Genomic DNA, 19,436 nt, shown 5'->3' with positions numbered 1-19,436 from the left:
CATGCAATGAACTGTCAAGGAAAGGAGAGCAGTGACCCAAAGCTTTATTGTAATGCACACAAACAGCAGCCCACTCTTGGCAGTTGACTTGACACATCTTCAACAACTATTACAGTTTTAATGAAAGGGTAAAAATAAATATGCTATAAGATGCTATACATTGTTAAAAGGAACTATACAGTGTAACATGCTATATGGTCTTATATAATGTTAATATTTCACCATGGTCAGACTCCTTGTTGAGTGCTGTGTCCAATTCTAGATACAGAGACAAATAAGGAACCAGTTCAGCCCTGAAAGGCAGTGCAGAGCAAAGTCATGAGAACGATCCCTAGTGTCAGAGAACTGAGGGAAGAATGTAAAAACTTGGGCTTTCCAACTTTGAAAGGAGGCGACAGAGAAGTGATCTTAAAGAGATCCATAAGATACTAAGGGGGCGAAATTGGGTGCCTTTGCACCTCCCGTTAGTGCCCCTGGGGGGCACTAACGGGCCGCAAATGGCTTTGCGACCAGGCGCAGCGCTGGCATCGACTCCTGCCATATTCGCCTTGAGTTTTGCGGCGGCGCTAGTGTTACGTCCCGATCTCCTTCACCCAGAGATCGTGACATCATCGTCGTGTGCATTGCCCCCGTAGCACCCCTGACCTGAAATTGACTTCCGCCCCCTGCAGCAACGCTGGTCGATAACACCGACAGCTGCAGGAGGCGTGCATTGGTCGGCCGGCCGCTTCGGGGGCGATGATTAAAGGCGAGGTAGCCGAGGTATGTAAAAAAAAAACTTACCTTTCTTGTTCCAGTTTTTTTCGTGGGTTCTTGCGCGCGATCGATCAGCCCGGCACTCTGCTTGAGTACCGGGCTGATTGCACTGGATCGCGACTGCTTTGGTGGCCCAGGTAGGTAATTTTTCTATTACAGAGCCTGCAACGATGGCCCTTCCCTTTAAGGGAGTGAAGGAGCCTTTGAACACGGCAGGGCTGCCCGACCCAGTGTGCAGCGCTGCTGAAGTCTCTGCACCGCTTGCTGTCGATTGCGCTCCAAGAAGGAAGTGGACGCTTGATTTGGCGCTCCACTTCCTTCTTGGAGCGCAAAACCGAATTTTTTTAAACTTTTAAAATTTAGCGCCCTGAGCGGGGCTATAATGAATTTCTCCCCCTAAAGGTATAGAAAAAGTCAATTTGGAACATTACTTCAAATTCAATTGTGAAGTAAGACATGGCATCACAGATTCAAGCTAGTGAAAGGCAAATTTAGGATTGATGACAGGAACTTCTTCTTTACACAGAATCAACCCATGTAATGGGTAAAAATAAGTAGAGTGGGTCAGGAAGGGACAGAGAGAGTAACAAAGGTAATAAGGCATCAGTGACTAAGGTGACATCAGGGAAAAAGAGAAATAAGTCAAAGCTAAAGGTACTGGCCCAGAAATTCGGGTCTCCACGGGTGAGTACGCACGGGGTACTCACCCGTAGGCCCAATGGAAGTGCCGGTTTCCTGCATGCACTGCGCATGCGTGGGAAACCGGCACTTCCGTTCCCCTGAAAGCAGGGGTTCAGAGGTTGAACACGTGCGCAGGAGAGGCTGCGCGTGCGCATCGAACGTACGTTTTTTTTTTGCAGGTTTTCCCGGGAGGGTAAGTCTCCAGAAGTTACACTTTTAAAAAGCAGTCGTAAGGCCTGCTTTTTACAAGGTAAGTGGTGAATTAATTAAAATTAAAACATTTTTTCCACAGGTTTATTATTTTTGTAAGTACTTTAAAGAAAGGTAAGTTTATTTTTAGCCCCGTTAGAAAATAAAATTATTTTTTTCAAACATTTTAATTATTGTTTAAAATAGTTATTTCATGTAATTTATAGTTTATTTAAAAAATGTGATTTAAAAAAAAATTATTTGAAGATTTAGTGATGTTTTGGGGCTTATAGTATTTATAAGTTTGACAGCCCTTCCTGTCAAACTTATGAATGAAGCATTCCCTGCTCCGATTGGCTCCCCATGGCCCACGTGATCCCAGGGGATGCATCGAACTAACTGCGCCCCTGGGATACGCAAGCACTGCATGCTTGCAGTTGGAGGAGGCCCAGGATCGCAATTCCACGGGGGCCCAAAGCTCAATGGCTGGCACGCAAGGTAAGTGCAGGTCGGGGGCTTACACCTGCAGGAAGCCCCCGACCCGAATTTCTGGGCCATTAATATATCTGAATGCGTGAAGCATTCGCAACAAAATAGATGAATTAATAGCGCAGATAGAAATTAACAGGTTTGATCTAACAGCCATAACGGAGATGTGGTTGCAAAGTGGCCAAGGTTGGGAACTAAATATTCCAGGATACATAGGCCTAGAAATTCAGTTGCTTGCGCCACCAGTTTGCGCCCAAAGAGGCCACTCAGAGGCTTTAGCGCCTCTGGCCACAACCACCGCGATATTTAGCGGGGCGCTAATGGCGGCGCTAGCCTGTAGCGCTGCGCCGCCACCGATGACGTCATCGGTGTGCGCAGCGCCCCGCTACCGCCCTGAGCGCCATATTAGGTCGCGCCCGCCTCTTCCGCGCCGGCCGCAAATAGCAACCGGTACACAGGGGCCTACCTGTGGCGGTAGTGGGGCGAGTTAAGGTGGAGGTGCGGCCGGCCGCTTTTTCGGCGGCCGCCTGCCCGCAGCTCCGTCCCCGGCCTCCTACACCCCCCCCCCCCCGCGGCATTGCCGGCTGTTTCCCGAGAGCCCGGCACTTCTCCTTGGTGTCGGGCTCATTTGCCGGCACTCGCGAGCGGGGATCGCACTGTTGCAGGCACCTCCCCCTTAACAGTGGGAGGAAGGCCTGCAGTACCGCAGCCTGCAGTGCCGCAGCGGGTGGCGCTGCGGCACTTTGCGCGCCGATATTCAGTTTCAGCACCCCAAGCGGGGCGCCGAAAGCCTTGTTTAGCGGCCGGCTTCCACTTGGGGCGCTGAAACTGAATATCCCGATGGCGCAAGTGGCTCCGCGCGCAGCGGTAATTCCGGCACCCAGGCGAGCTTGGCGCCCCAAACTGAATTTTTAGCCCATAACTTTTAGAAGGGATAGGCAAAATGGAAAAGGAGGAGGGGTAGCCTTGATAATAAAGGATGGGATAAAGACAGTAGAAAGAAAGGATCTTAGCTCTGAAAATCAAGAAGTAGAATCAGTTTGGGTGCAGCTAAGAAACAGCAAGGGGCAGAAAACATTGGTGGGAGGTGTTTATAGGCCCCCAAACAGTAGTTGTAATGTAGGGCAGAGTATAAATCAGGAAATTAGAGGCGCATGTAACAAGGCTAATACAGTAATCATGGGAGACTTTAATCTACATATAGACTGGGCAAACCAAATTTGCAGTAATAGTGTGGAGGACGAATTCATGGAATGTATGCAAGATAGTTTTCTAGATCAGTATGCCCAACTAGGGAACAGGCCATTTTGAATCTAGTATTGTGCAATGAGAAAGGGTTAATTAATAACCTTGTAGTAAAGGGGCCTTTTGGGAAGAGTGACCATAATATGATAGAATATTATATTGAGTTTGAAAGTGAGTAAGGTAAATCCAAAACGAGGATCTTAAATCTAAACAAAGCAAACTATGTAGGTATGAATGGCGAGTTGGCTAAGGTAGATTGGGAAACGACATTAAAAGTTATGACAGTTGACGAGCAATGGCTAGCATTTAAAGAATCAATACATAATTTATAACAAATATGCATTCCTTTAAGGCACAAAAACCCCACAGGAAAAGTGGTCCAACCGTGGCTAACAACAGAAATTAAAGATAGTATTAGATCAAAGGAAGTGGCTTATAATGCTGCCAAAAAGAGTAGTAAGCCTGAGGATTGGGAGGATTTTAGAATTCAGCAATTGATGAAATAGATTAGGAGAGTAAACTAGCGAGAGAAATAAAAAAAAGACTGTAAAAACTTCGATAGGTATGTAAAAAGGAAAAGAATAGCGAAAGTAAATGTGGGTCCCTTACAAGCTGAGACAGGAGAAATTATAATGGGGAATAAGGAAATGGCAGAAAAATTAAACAATCACTTTGAGGGGAATTTTGCCGGTGCTCAGGGGGCGGGTTTGGAGGTGGGACAGGTAGCAAAATTGCAAAGATTGGCAGCGGGTCCCGAACCGCAGTGGGAAGAGAATTATAGGCATTTAACAGCTTGTTAACAGGCAGTTAAGAGGCTTCTTCCAATTTTGACAGGTCTATTATGGGCTTCCCGACATCCGGACACCACGCCAAGGTAAGTGTGGCATGCTGTGGGTCTACTGTAATGTTTCTTCATTGATGACAGCTGCAGAAGTGGTGTGAAGGATCCAATGGTACACTGGTGAGTTTCAGAGGTAAGAAAATGTTGGGAAAATCATTTTTAATGTATTTAGACTTTTCTGTAAGTAACAAGTTTTGAAGTGTTTGTGCAGTCCCACCTCATTGGGAGAACCTCTCTCACCAATGACAGATCGCTTCTGTAAACTCACCTGCAGCTGCCATCTGTTCTAGCCTAAGGAGGGAGTCACTGGAGAGCCTGGGTGCAAGGGCTCACCTTTGTACAGTTATTGTCAGCGTTTGGAGCACCTCAATACTGTCAAACACTGAAAAATCACCTGTCAAAAAAAATTGCGTGTGGCCCCTTTAAGAGAACCGGCAGATGACGTGTCATCAACTGACGTCATCTGACACCGGCTTTCTCTTAATTGGCCAGCAAGCTCACAGGGCAGGCTTAACAAGGCCAATTGACGCAAAATAGCATCTGTGCGTCGGACATCGTTGAGGGCGGGATCGGAACCCGGAAGGCAGCTGTCCTGCCCCCAAGCTGCATCGAACGGTAAAATCCAGCCCTTTGTGTCTGTCTTCACGAAAGAAGACGCAAAAAACCTCCCAGAAATAGTGGAGAACCAAGTGTCCAGCGAGAATGAGGAACTGAAAGAAATTAGTATTAGTAAAAAAAGTAGTACTGGAGAAATGAATGGGACGGAAAGCCACTAAATCCCCTGGCCCTAATGGCCAACATCCTAGGGTTTTGAAAGAGTTGGCTATAGAGATAGTGGATGCATTGGTTGTCATTTTCCAAAATTTCATACATTCGAGAACGGTTCCTGCGGATTGGAAGGTAGCAAATGTAACCACACTATTTAAGAAAGGAGGGAGAGAGAAAACGGCAAACTACAGATCAGTTAGCCTGACATCAGTATTAGGGAAAGTGCTAGAATCTATTATTAAGGACGTGGTAACAGGGCACTTAGAAAATAATAATAGGATTGGGCAGAGTCAACACGGATTTATGAAAGGGAAATTGTGTTTGACAAATAAGAGTTTTTTGAGGTTGTAACTAACAGAATAGATAAGGGGCAACCAGTGGATGTGGCGTATTTGGATTTTCAGAAGGCATTCGGTAAGGTGCCACACAAGAGGTTATTAAACAAAATTACAGCTCATGGGATTGGGGGTAATATACTAGCATAGATTGAGGTTTGGTTAATGGACAGTAAACAGAGAGTAAGAATAAACGGGTCATTTTCAAGTTGGCAGGCTGTAACTAGTGGGGTACCGCAAGGATCAGTGCTTGGGCCTCAACTATTCACAATTTACATCAATGATTTGGATGAGGGGACCAAATGTAATATATCCAATTTTGCTGATGATACAAAGCTGGATGGGAATGTAAGTTGTGAGGAGGATGCAAGGAGGTTTCAAGGGGATATGGACAGGCAAAGTGAGTGGGCAAGAACATGGCAAATGGAATATAATATGGAGAAATATGAAGTTATCCACTTTGGTAGGAAAAATAGAAAAGCAGGGTATTTTTTAAATGGTGAGAGATTGGGAAATGTTGGTGTTCAGAGGGACCTGGGTGTCCTTGTACCAAATCACTGAAAGTTAACATGCAGGTACAGCAAGCAATTAGGAAAGCAAATGGTATGTTGGCCTTTATTACAAGAGGATTTGAGTACAAGAGTAAAGACGTCTTACTGCAATTATATAGGGCCCTGGTGAGACCACACCTGGAGTATTGTGTACAGTTTTGGTCTCCTTACCTAAGGAAGGATATACTTGCCATAGAGGGAGTGCAACCAGACTGGTTCCTGGGATGGGGGGATTGTCCTATGAGGAGAGATTGAGTAGACTAGGCCTATATTCTCTAGAGTTTAAAAGAATGAGAGGTGATCTCATTGAAACATACAAAATTCTTACAAGGCTTGACAGGGTAGATGCAGGGAGGATGTTTCTCCTGGCTGGGGAATCTAGAACCAGGGGTCACAGTCTCAGAATAAGGGGTTGGCCATTTAGGACTGAAATGAGGAGAAATTTCTTCACTCAGAGGGTGGTGAATCTTTGGAATTCTCTACCCCAGAAGGCTGTGGAGGCTCGGTCGTTGAATATATTCAAGATAGAGATCGATAGATTTTTGAATATTAAGGGAATCAAGGGATATGGGGATAGTGCAGGAAAGTGGAGATGAGGTAGAAGATCAGCCATGATCTTATTGAATGGCGGAGCAGGCTCGAATGGCCAAATGGCCTACTCCTGCTCCTATTTCTTATGTTCTTATGGAATGGACATGCTCGGAGGGCAGTGGAGGCAAACAGCCATGATCTCATTGAATGGCGGAGCAGGCTCGAAGGGCCGAATGGCCTACTCCTGCTCCTATCTTCTATGTTTCTATGTTTCAAACAGTATTAATGTTGTAATGAGGGAACGGTAGGGTTTTCTGGGTGAATGAGTTAAAGTAGGTCAAATGGGTTTTCTCATCCATATCTATCTTGTGATCCTATCTATGTTTAACAACTGCAGAATCAGCCTCTTTATTATCTATAAAATATTCTATATTTGATGTTCTTGTTACCTGATTGAATGGAGTACATGATTTCTGCATTAACTCCTGTGTCCTTGTCTAAAGCAGTTACTTGCAGAACTTCAGATCCAAACGTTGCGGTTTCTGTCACACTGCCTTTGTAAGAGGGACTGGTAAACCTGGGCGGATGGTCATTTGAATCCTCCACATTAATAATGACCCGGACAAAATTCCGCTTAACAGGAACTTCCTGATCCCGCACCTGTCACAAAAAATCAGGTCATAACTTCATCAGAATTCTACATGTAGAAAGGTTTTCATTTCATTTTTTTCAACAACAAAAATTTCACATAAAAACTGGGCAAAAAGAAACAGATTAGTCTGTTCTTCTGGTGTATGACCCTTGTTGTATCAGACCACCTAAATAAGACCTATGTATGCTCTAAACCTAACAGACACCAAATGCCATCAGAAATTATTGCACCCTACTTCTGCTTGGATTCAACCCAGTTCCCCGAGTAAAATAGCAATATGCCATAATGCCTAATTAATCTCTAAATCCTTTTGTAGCTGGCACATTGGAAAATGCCATCCAGCTATTAACTATCCTGATCTCACAGAGTGAAATCAATCACTCAAAGGAACAGTAATTATTTAGGTCTGATGTACAAATCACATTCTTCTAAAAATGAAACGCAGCCAATTTTATGATGTCGGCAAAATATCTAACAGCTCTGTTGGAAGCCTGCCATTGTGTCTATCGGAGTCATTATTTATGACCAGAATTATTTTAACTGGCAGGGATGAACAATCAGTAAACACAAGAAACCAGTGATGTTAACCCTTAAAACATAAGTCAGGGCCTTTTTAGTGCTACTGATTCAGCAGAGTAGGGGTTATTTATGGTATAACTGCACAGATCTAAAGCCTTTCTAGTTACCCTAATTAGAATAATTTCAATTACTCATACGAACATATGAATTAGGAGTAGGAGTAGGCCACTCGGCCCCTCGAGCCTGCTCCGCCATTCAATAAGATCAAGGCTGACCTCATTACTCCACATTCCCGCCTACCCCTGATAACCTTTCACCCCCACTTGCTTATCAAGAATCTATCTACCTCTGCCTTAAAAATATTCAAAGACTCTGCTTCCACCACCCTCTGAGGAAGAGAGTTCCAAAGACTCACGACCCTCTGTGAGAAAAAATGTCTCCTCATCTCTGTCTAAAATGGGCGACCCCTTATTTTTAAACAGTGACCTCTAGTTCTAGATTCTCCCACAAGAGGAAACATCCTCTCCACATCCACCCTGTCAAAACCCCTCAGGATCTTATATGGTTCAATCACGTCACCTCTTACTCTTCTAAACTCCAGCAGATACAAGCCTAGCCTGTCCAACCTTTCCTCATAAGACAATGCGCCCATTCCAGGTATTAGTCTAGTAAACCTTCTCTGAACTTCTCTGATACTCTATTATCATAAGTACAGTGAACAAAATTATACAGGAAACTTTGTTATATCCGGCACCGACGGGACCGAGCTGTTGCCGATCTATCATAACTGCCGGACATACAAAGTTAATGTTGAAGCATACGGAGGTTTTCATCTCCGTATCTGACAACAAACACTGTTGCTTAGCAACAGCTTGTAAACAGTCGGCCCGTACCTTGGAAGCGTCTCTGTAGCTTAGCAACAGCTTCAGAGAGACTTTCCAGAGCCTGACTGTTGAAAACAAAGCCACGAGAAGAAAAAGAACCCAACAAAACGGCTCCTGATTTCTGCCGGTAGATCGAGGTTTCCGGACATACAACCTCCGGATAAACCAAAGTTTCCTGTACCAATATTTTATGAGCGATTTGACTTTTTTTTAGACTATGCCAGTGCCACTTACTTGGACTTCTAAATATTTATCTTTACCTCTATACTAATACTTTGTGCAGCTGCAGTGACTGTTACTTTTCTTCTTTCTAATTGGTTATTTTCTTGCTAACTGTAATATAATTAGTGAGAAAACCAAAAAACAACCAATCATATCCCCCCCCCCCACCAAAAATGTCTCCTTTATGACTTTTCTACAAAAAGACAAAACGACCAATCACTTTCTACAAAAAGAGAGAAGCAGCTGCCATGACAGTTCCCTGCCTGATTAAACCTCAGCCTTGGCCACCGATCTACACAGAATGCATAGAGATTTCTTGAATATGAAAGGCAGCCCCCATGACATTGCGTCGGCCTCATCACAGTGCTCGCTCGGAGGGTTGAGCACTAACCACCAGAGGAGCAGAGCTAAGAAACCAACCCATACTAATCCATGAACAATGTCATGGATGTCTTTTGGATGAGACGTTAAACTGAGGCCCCATCTGTCCTTTCAGTTGGACGTAAAAGATCCCATGACACTATTCAAAGAAGAGCAGGGGAGTTCTCCCCGGTGTCTTGGCCAACATTATCCCACAACCAACATCACCAAAACAGATTATCTGGTCATTATCACATTGCTGTTCATGGGAGCTTGCTGTGCACAAATTGGCTACCACATTTCCTACATTACAATAGTGATTATACTTCAAAAGTAATTCATTGGCTGCAAAGTGCTATGAACATAAAAACATAAGAACATAAGAAATAAGAACAGAAGAAATAAGAGCAGGAGTAGGCCATATGGCCCCTCGGGCCTGCTCCGCCATTCAATAAGATCATGGCTGATCATCGACCTCAACTCCACTTTCCCGTCCAATCTCCAAATCCCTTGATTCCCCATGAGTCCAAAAATCTATCTATCTCAGCCTTGAATATACTCAAAGACTCAGCATTCACAGCCCTCTGGGGCAGAGAATTCCAAAGATTCACAACCCTCTGAGTGAAGAAATTCCTCCTCATCTCAATCTTAAATGGCCTACCCCTTATCTATGCCCCCTGGTTCTAGACACTCCAGCCAGGGGAAACAACCTCTCAGCATCTACCCTGTCAATCCCCTTCAGAATCTTGCATGTTTCAATGAGCTCACCTCTCATTCTTCTAAACTCCAGAGAGTAGAGGCCCATTCTACTCAATCTCTCATCACAGGACAGCCCTCTCACCCCAGGAATCAATCTGGTGAACCTATGGGATGTCCTGAAGTCGTGAAAAGTGTAATATACATGCAAGTTCTTTCTTTCTCTCTCTTAAAAGGATATGTGGATTGAAAACTGCTTACAAGATGTCTCCAGTGTTTGGTCAACTAGTCAAATCCTTCCTGTGACATCTTAATTATCAATATATCTGCAATCATATTTGCTGCCTGATTTTGTACTGATATGAATTAATTTACATTTTTAAAACTCATCTTTTGCCATTTCTCTGCCCAGTTGCTGAGTGACTATGGGTCTCGGAAATGCCACTGGTCTCTTGCCTTTGCTTCATCATCCAATATTTGCCATTCCAGCAATAAATGATCTGAACTATATGTGGGATTCACTTGGATATTGTTGATTAATTGGAATTGTTACAAGTGGCATTTACTCTCTGCTTACTATTATCTAACCAACTAACAATTCAATTTGCAAATTCATCTTAAATGCTTTCAGCTTCTACTTTTCCCTAGGTCTCCTGTAAGGGGTCTTATCAAATGCTTTGTGGAAGGCAAAATATATATCTCTCACTTACCTCCTGTGTTACATTTAACAAAAGGGAGGTAATTACTGTAAAAACAATGTGAGATGTCCTTTTCAAAACAAACTCCAGGTGGATGGCAAATGTCAAGATGCTTGAGTCAGGAATGGAAATATCAGCCCTGACTTTAACAGATTGCTCACTCGTGTACCTTAACAGCTGCCACAGAGGAAAGATCACTCCATCGCTCCATTGCATTCAAGCCTACATCTTAGCTTAAAAGGATAGTTAGGTATGCCAGCACATTGTATCACAGTACCCACTGTGCTCAGTGGAATAATCTGTCATCCTGAAGGCTGGGCACGGTGCAACCAGAAGGCTATACAACCAGGAAGCTTGGCAAAGAAAACTATAGAATTATTACTTTCATGACCTTGAATATCAAGGCAAGGTTATCAGTGCTGTGGAAATGAATGCAATTTATCATTTTGAACATTGACAGCAACCATATGGTGGATGGTACAAGTTTGGCACAGTTCAGGGTTTCCCCATATGCTGCCAGGAAAAAGGAAAATTATTTCCAGCTCAATAATAATCTCATCCCCAGCCTCCGCAGAATCAGACTGTGATTCTATCAATGCCACTTTTATGGAATCCAAGTTAAGAGAACTAATCCAAATAATTTCACTTGAATTGGAAATGGCTCTACAGTCCCTCGAAATAGAAAAGCAATGGCTTCAGTACAATGGAAAACATTGTCTAGTGCAGTCTTGGGTTTCCCAGTGCATTGTCTAAACAAGTGTCGATGTCTGAATCCCAGTCCAACTCTTGCCCAATGTGCTATAACACTGTGCGATCCAGCCTTAATTGGGTCCGATATACAATGGGGGAAAAATTGGGTGCCTTTGCGACCTGGCGCAGCGCTGACATCGACTCCCGCCATATTCGGCAGGAGTTTTGCAGGGGCACTACGACGTTGCGCCCCGATCTCCTTCGCCCGGAGATCGTGACGTCATCGCCAGCACATCGCCCCAGTAGCGCCCCAGACCCGAAATTGTCTTTTGCCCCCTGCAGCAGCACCGGTCGAAAACACTGACAGCTGCAGGAGGCGTGCATTGGGCGGTTGGCCGCTTCGGGGGCGATGATTAACGGCGAGGTGGCCGAGGTAAGTAAAAGAATACTTACCTTTCTTGTTTTAGTTTTTTTCATGGGTTCCTGCCCGCGATCGATCAGCCTGGCACTCTGCTTGAGTGCCGGGCTGATCGCGCAGGATCGCGGCTGCCTTTGGTGGTCCAGGTAGGTACTTTTTATATTGCAAGAGCCTGCAGTGATGGCCCTTCCCTTTAAGGGAGGGAAGGAGCCTTTGAACACGGCAGTGCTGCGCGGCCCAGTGTGCAGCGCTGCTGAAGTCTCCACCCTGCCTGCTGCTGATTGTGCTCCAAGAAGGAATGGTGCGCTTGATTTAATGCTCCACTTCCTTCTTGGAGCGTAAATGGTGAATTTTTCAAAAGTTTGAAATCGTGAGCGCCTGAGGCTAGCTTTTCAAACTTAAAAAAATTAGCGCCCCAAACGGGGCGATAGTGAATTTATCCCCCAATGAGTTTGGACAGGGTCAATCCATTTCCCAGTGGGAATGGGCATATACCATATATCTGTACTATTGGAACTAAATTGCCGATCTAACTTAGAGAGGCCACAGGTGGGCTGGCTGTGGAGAACAGAAAAATGTCCTACTGGTGCTGTATGTTTTTTTTTCCGAAGTCAGGGCTGAGGCATATTGTTGGGAGACGGTAGATAGAGGGAGCTTCACTCAACATCTAACTGTGCTAGACTAAACATGGGAGTGCGTGACGCTGGCAATAGAGCCAGGAATTTCCTCGGATCTTCTCCGCCTCCATAACTTTGGCGAAAGTTTGGTGCAACCCCCATTTACGCGTGCAAATGGGGGTTCCACCAAACCTCTGCCGGTGGAGCGGGGAAAGGCCCGAGGAAATTGTCAGCATAGGTGACGAGATAGCACAAAATCCACACAAAAAACAAATTGGATAAGAAGACTTTCTACACAATCCTCTTAAAACGTTAAGACTGCCTAGACTTTGATGGTATGTGTTTAACTTACCATAATGGTGAGTGTGTGCAGGTGTATTGATTCATAATCTAGTTCGTCTGTATTCAGTAGCACTCCAGTGGTAGGGTCCAGATGAAACAGCTTTAGGCTGTCAACATCAACGCTGCTCTGGATCGTATAAATCAGTTTGTTTCTCCCATCCGTGTCTCGGGCACTGATCTGGAGGAGCTCTGTCAAGCGAGGAGTGTCTTCAGGAATCCATAGATCATATTTATCCTCTAAAAATTGTGGCCGATGTTCATTGATGTCAATCACCCTGATGTATGCCTAAAATATAAAAACCAAAGTGATTAGAAAGTGCTGCACCGGAAGTTATTAAGAGTTATTATTGGACATTGCAGAGACAGTGAGCAGGATTTTCCCCTGGAGTTACGCTGGCTCCAGGGCATAAATCAATTGGACCAGGACGGGAAATCAGTCAGGGAGCCGCTCTGCCGACTTCCTGTGCCCCTCCCTCCCATCCCCACCACTTCCAAGATTTTCTACTGCTAGTGATGGGGGAATGTAGAATAACCCTAATACAGGGGGGCACACTGAAATTAAGACACATAACAGGAATAAATGGGAATTGTTACTATTTTGAAGTGCACCAAAGGAATACTGTGGATAGGTGGGCTAGATGGACTGAAGGTCTTCTGCCTCCGAATGCTATTTAACTGTCACTATGTTACACTTCCCACCATTTGTGCCCTAGGAACTCTGGGTGCTAGGAATGCCAGTCTTACAGGGTGGCAATGGCAGGAGGTATTTAAAATTCAACAGTCTGCCTTAGCCACAGTGTGTTCGATTGCATGGGTCACGGCATATATGTATATTATGCCACAGCAGCTGTCCCAAACCTGCCATAGCCATTTTCCAAGCCCTGTTGGTAGCCTGCCGACAGTATGTTAAATAACCTGACCCCAGCTCATCGGATATGATCAAGAGCAGAGCAAGGGGACAGGTGGATGTCCCGTCCCAATGAACGATGCGCTGGGCTTCCACCGGAGAGAAAAAATCCCAGCCGGTGAATTCACCTGTGTAAAGGGAAATAGACCAGCTCGTCGGAATGGACAAACAGTAAACGTATATTCAAGAAGGGGTTAGATATATTTCTTAAGGCTAAAGGGATCAAGGGATATGGGGAGAAGGCAGGAACAGGGTACTGAATTTGGATGATCAGCCATGATCTCATTGAATGGCAGAGCAGGCTCGAGGGGCCGAATGGCCTACTCCTGCTCCTGTCTTCTATGTTTCTATGTTACATATCAAGGTGTAGTATGACAAACTGAATGGGACATAGGAACAGGAACCTTTTCAAACCAAGGGAAGATGATGTAATCATCTAGCTCAATGGAGCAAGTTTCAGCTGGGTCTTTGTAAAGCCCGTGAGGTGGTACCGTGAAAACAAAAATCTGTCAAAGAAAAAATACCCTGTCCAGTGACTCCATATTGTCAGGGATGAGGTTGTTTAACAAATACCAGGACATCTGAAGAATTTTTACTGTTACATTTTCTCTCCTCCTATTCTGAATCAGGGATTCGGGCTGAAGTACAGTCCCTCAGGTGTCATCAGCCTTCTGATACATCGCTCCAGTTTCATTCTCCGTGCTTGAACCCAGACAGTGAACATCAGCAGGTGGGGGAGGGCCATCACTGTCTACCCTATCCCCTACTGATACTCACAAATGTGTACTTAGTTTCCAGCAGAGATCACTGAATTGTAACCAGGTAGAGGAATCCCTGTCTGATTTCTCTCCCCCTCACTAACCTGGCAATAACTGCAGACCCTCCCCCCCGCCCCCACCCACCCCACCACATCTCAGGCCAAATGAGCAAAGACCAAGGATCAAATATGGGATCCTCTTGGTCTGTAAGGGCCAGGGCCATAGCGCATGGGTACATCTACCCATTGGGGATCGCCCATTACCCAGTCTTTAAGTGACACGATGATCTTAACAGAATTGATTAAAAAAGATTAGGACTAAGATCCTCAGTGACTCAATCGATGACTGCAATGCCTGGTGTGGTACTCAGTCATACTGACTAGAAATCACACTCAAGCTAGATGCAAAAGAAACATTTTAGAATAGTTTATAACACAGGTTTGTGCAGGGATTTCATAAGGGCAAGAAAGTTATCTTGTACACTCTCATAATATAGTTTCCTCCTGACTAAGATTGGAGCAATGTCATTTATATCTGATATTGAAAGTATCACCACAAATGGCAATTAACATAGAACTGTGAATGAGATAAAAGTGAGAGCAAACAGTAAATATGTTGTTCATTTGTATAGTGTTTTATAGTGTCATCTTTGTCACATATTTTTCAGTTATAAATTTATTTCATCTATTTACCTATGTAAAAAAGTGCTCCTGTGAATCGCCGTGGGACGTTTTACTATGTTAAAGGCGCTATATAAATACAAGTTGCTGTTAAACTACAGATATCACACTTTAAAGTATTACACCTATATAAAAAAGGAACAATAAAGCCAGCCACTTGCTGCTGGTTTTCTAACCTTGTGCAACCTGACCTCTCCCCAAAAGCAGCAGCCATTTATAAGCAGCTCCCAATCTACAGGAATCCCCCCTCAGCAATGAGCTGCTAATTCACCTCAGGATGGGCTTACTTAAATCACCTCTCCACAGCGGGTTCCTGAGCAGGGACAGACTAAGTTAAATGCGGCTCCATCTTAGCAGCAAAACATCACAGCTGTGTTCCAGACCACCCCCAATAAATTAGCGCTGCAGCTATCTCCAATAAGGAGCAAGCACCTCCCGCTGGCTGAGTTATGAAATGGCTTCGGCAGGTGGTGGCAGTGGCCCATGTGTTACTGGCACACGGAGCCCATTGGGACTGAAGAATGAAATAAATATTCACACTGCTGACATTGATATTTATTTTACCTGAGTTGTGACAGCATTTGTTCCATTGGTCATTTGTACTGTCAAGTTGTAATTTGATGTCCGACTGGCATCTAATGGTTTGGCAATGGTGATGGTGCCAGTGTTCTTCTCAATTTCAAACTCCTCGTTGTCATTCCCACCTGATAGAGAGTAAGAAGAGATGAGTATGCCAGCCTGAAAGACATTTACCCCGGATTCAATACCAGACAAGGAAACCTCTCCCAATAATATACTTTTGTATTGTACATCAAAAATCAAAACAGCCTTTTCAGAACATAAGAAAGCGTAGAACAAGAAAAGGCCATTTTGCTTATTGGGCGTGTGCTTTCCAATGGCCCAAGCACAATTTGTACTGTAGTGGACGCTCTCTAACCAGGTGAAACGTTAAGCCAAGATATTTCTGCCTGTTCTGGTGGAAGGTAAAGGTCTTGTGGATCTATTTGAAGAATGAAGCAGGGAGCTCGCTCAATTCCTTGACCACTATTCCTCCCTAAGCCAAAAAAACCCCCAGATCTCGCTGCTGCTTGTGGGACCTTGTTAATGCAGAATGGCTGTCTCATAGTTTAGTATTTTGACTCCGGCAAGTTTTCTTGTCAGTTTAAATACAATAAAGCACATTCTTATATCTGATTCCATCTTGTACTATATCCTTGTTAGATTATCTAAGGAAAGTGTCTCGCAAACTCACGCTAGTTGTATTATCATTTGACTGAATCTAGCCAGTTCCTCTGAAATGCAAATGGAATTTTCAGTTGAAACGCCCATTATTTAACTGAAATGACAGGAAGCTACCCTTCCTGTGTTATTCATCCACAAATCAGTGCTATTCAGACTCTTGTTTGATCTTAACAGCAGTGCCATAGAAATGATTGTATACTGTTTACAGTCCCTCTAAAACAGCACAGCCAGTAACCTTGTGTTAAACACTTTCATAAAAATATTATTCTCATTTGGGACATTCAGTACTGTGAAAAACGACAAAATAAATTCTTTCCAGCCGACAGCAAAGAAAAAGCAGGTCGCGTGATTAGTTAACGACATAATAAAATGACATCTAAATGTAAACTCTGAGCAACAGGGGACTTATTACATCTATAGCCAAGTGAAAGAACGCACAGTGTGATGAGCAGATGGATTACCCAGTGGGAATGGAGGTCCTGACAGATCCCAGATGGTAACACCATGAATTGAATGACATTGAGAGGGAATAATGGTGTACTCTAGGCTCACGGCAAATGTTCTTCTATCGACCGTCCATACGTTTTCATTTCTGTACACTGAACAGATATATCATTGCTCGCTTTACATCTTGTACACAATTTGTGCCACTGTCTCCTCAGTGTGTGAAGCATCTTCACCAATACAGAGACGCAGTCACTAAACACCCAGTCGACGGAGAGAGCTTGTTGTGCCTCCAATGGCTAATTTGGTAAATGCGCTGCTTAGTTGGAACCAGATGGCACAACCAGGAAGGCACCAGGTTCACGCTCCAGATCGTGCTGAGATGCTACAACTGGCCTCAGCCTGCCGGATTGGGAAACAGCAAAAGTCAGCCGGGGCTCCCGCTCCTGATTGATATTCAGTAACCTCTGCTGGAACGTTTGCATGAGCGGTTGTTCAGTGAGGATTTGATGCTCCCTCCTACAATGTTGGCACTCTTAGCCAATGCCCACTTCCATAGGCTCACATATGGAGAATGACAGCGTAAATCAGTGTTTACAATCGTAGAATCATACTGCACAGAAGGAGGCCATCAGACTATTGTGTCTGTGTCGACTCTTTGAAGGAGCTATCCAATTAGTTCCACGCCCCTCCCCTTTCCCCACAACCTTGCCGATTACTCCTTTTCACGTATATGTCAAATTCCTTTTTGAAAGCTACTACTAAATCTGCTTCCACCACTCTTTCAGGCAGGGCATTCCAGATCGTAACAACACACTGCGCAAAAAAAAAAAATCGCCTCTTTCACCCCCTAGATTTTCTGCCAATTACCTTAAATTGCTTCCAGGAAATGATAGGAGAAAATTGGATAGAGTAAAGTGAGGAAGTCCCTTTGCTTTCCAAAGCCCTGAAATCTCTGCGGCTGGGGCCGGGGTTTTTGGGTACACTGGAAAGGGCTGGAACTTGGAACGGACTCCGGATGCCCCTTTCCGAACCCATCAGAAGTCTCAGGAACTCTCAGGGTTGGGTTAATAACACGCCTGCTGACAAATTGGCAAGCCTTTTATATAACAATATTTAAATGGGAAAAATACATTATACAACATATTGTACTAATTTATGCCCTTGGCAATTCTGGATGCCAAGCTGTGTAGCCTTGGCATACAGCATTGCTCGGGCGGGGCGGGGCAGGAGAGGAGTTTGAAAAACAAGAGCACTACCAGAATGGTTATCAAGAGGAACATCCAGGTTTTAAAGGCACACTTTCATTGCCTGGACAGATCAGAAAGCATTCTGCAGTATGCACCAGATCATGTCACGCATATTTGTAGCCTGCTGTGCCCTTTACAACTTCACCATACAAAAAGGGCTGGAGTTTGACAATACCAGCAAGAAGCTCTGGATCTGTTGCAGTCAGAACTACATGCAGTTGAGCATCACGATCACCTGAATTCTGGAGGACCCCTCAGTGACTGCTGCAAGGGGCATGAAAGCATATTTCATCGCTCAAGTCTTCACTTTTGACACTAGAGCTTTACCTGCTCCTCTGCCACTTTCAAATAAAGGGACATTCATTCAATCTACCACCCATCCTTCAGCATAAGACATCAGCCACCCTTGCCCCTACATGAGTGCCCCAGTGTGCCCCAGTGTTCAGCCATAACTGTCCTTTTAACCAGAATTTTCACGCACCAATTTTACACCAAACCTCCTCTAATATATAGGCAAATGAGCTGACCTAGAAACATAGGAACAGGAGTTGGCCTTTCAGTCTCTCAAGCCCATTCAATTAGATCATGGCTGATCTGTACCTTAACTCCATCTGCCCGCCTTGGTTCAGTATCCCTTAATACCCTTGCCTAACAAAAAATCTATCACTCTCTGTCTTGAAATTTTCAATTGACCCCGCCTCAACAGATTTTTCCTGGAGAGAGTTACAGATTTCCACTACTCTTTGTGTCAAGAAGTGCTTCCTGACATCACCCCTGAATGGCCAGCTCTAATTTTAAGGTTATGCCCTTTTTTTCTGGACTCCCCCACCAGAGGGAATAGTTTCTCACTATCTGCCCAATCAATTCCTTTAATCATTTAAACATCTCAATTAGATCACCCTTAATCTTCTATACTCAAGAGAATACAAGCCTAGTCTTGCAACCTGCCCTCACAATTTAACACATTTAGCCACGGTATCATTCTGGTGAATCTGCGCTGCACCCTCTCCAAGGCCAATATATCCTTCCTGAGGTACGGTGCCCAGAACTGAACACGGTACTCTAAACAGGGTCTAACCAGAGCTTCATATTACTGTAACATATCTTCTACTCTCTTTATATTCCAGCCCCCTTGAGATAACCCCAGGAAACTCTTGAGACCACAAGCAGACGCAAATGCTTTTCCATTGGTGCAAAAGCGGCACAATTTAGCGTTTGGGTGTGTGCAGCATGCTCGTGTAACCATGACGATCATTGGCACACTGCACCGTGGGTACTCCCCGACCCTCTACCACTACATTCAGAATGGGCTGCTGAAGTTTAACAACTCTCTGAGCCCACGTTGTGAGACTGCACCCACACAGATCTTATCGATCTTCAGCGTTCATAACCTGTCATCACCTGGCACGCTATAAATAAATGAGTTGCATGAGAAATATTCAGATCTCAGCACAACTGTAACTAAATTTAATTCAGTTCAGAAAAGAAACAAACATGACTGATGAGCTTCACAAAAACCACAAACAAACAGCACAAACAGTTGCCTAAACACAACAGGAGTGGTGCAACCAATCATAAAATGGAAGATGTTTATCTGCAGGTTCAGTGTATCTGAAAGAAGCAACCTTCATGTTCCTACTTTCAAAGGCAGTAGAAAATTCTTTGTCACTT

The 19,436-nt window shown here is 44.4% G+C and overlaps 1 protein-coding gene across 1 annotated transcript in view; it reads right to left on the bottom strand.

Moving 5' to 3' along the window:
- The window catches only part of fat2 (FAT atypical cadherin 2), a 113,129-nt gene that overhangs the window by 55,629 nt on the left and 38,064 nt on the right, over window positions 1-19,436 (bottom strand). Inside the window, exons 6-8 of the mRNA XM_085995815.1 lie at window positions 15,394-15,533; window positions 12,495-12,770; window positions 6,836-7,046 (exon numbers count right to left, since the gene is read on the bottom strand). Of these exons, the coding sequence (XP_085851941.1) occupies window positions 6,836-7,046; window positions 12,495-12,770; window positions 15,394-15,533 (627 nt within the window). The remainder of the gene's footprint in view (window positions 1-6,835; window positions 7,047-12,494; window positions 12,771-15,393; window positions 15,534-19,436) is intronic.

Source organism: Somniosus microcephalus, chromosome 8 (genome assembly GCF_052327205.1).
Source record: "Somniosus microcephalus isolate GS21.2 chromosome 8, FLI_Smic_1.0, whole genome shotgun sequence".
In the NCBI taxonomy this organism is placed as follows: Eukaryota; Metazoa; Chordata; class Chondrichthyes; order Squaliformes; family Somniosidae; genus Somniosus; species Somniosus microcephalus.
Note: the sequence above shows the minus strand (reverse complement) of the source record. Positions and strands in the feature narration are given on the sequence as shown.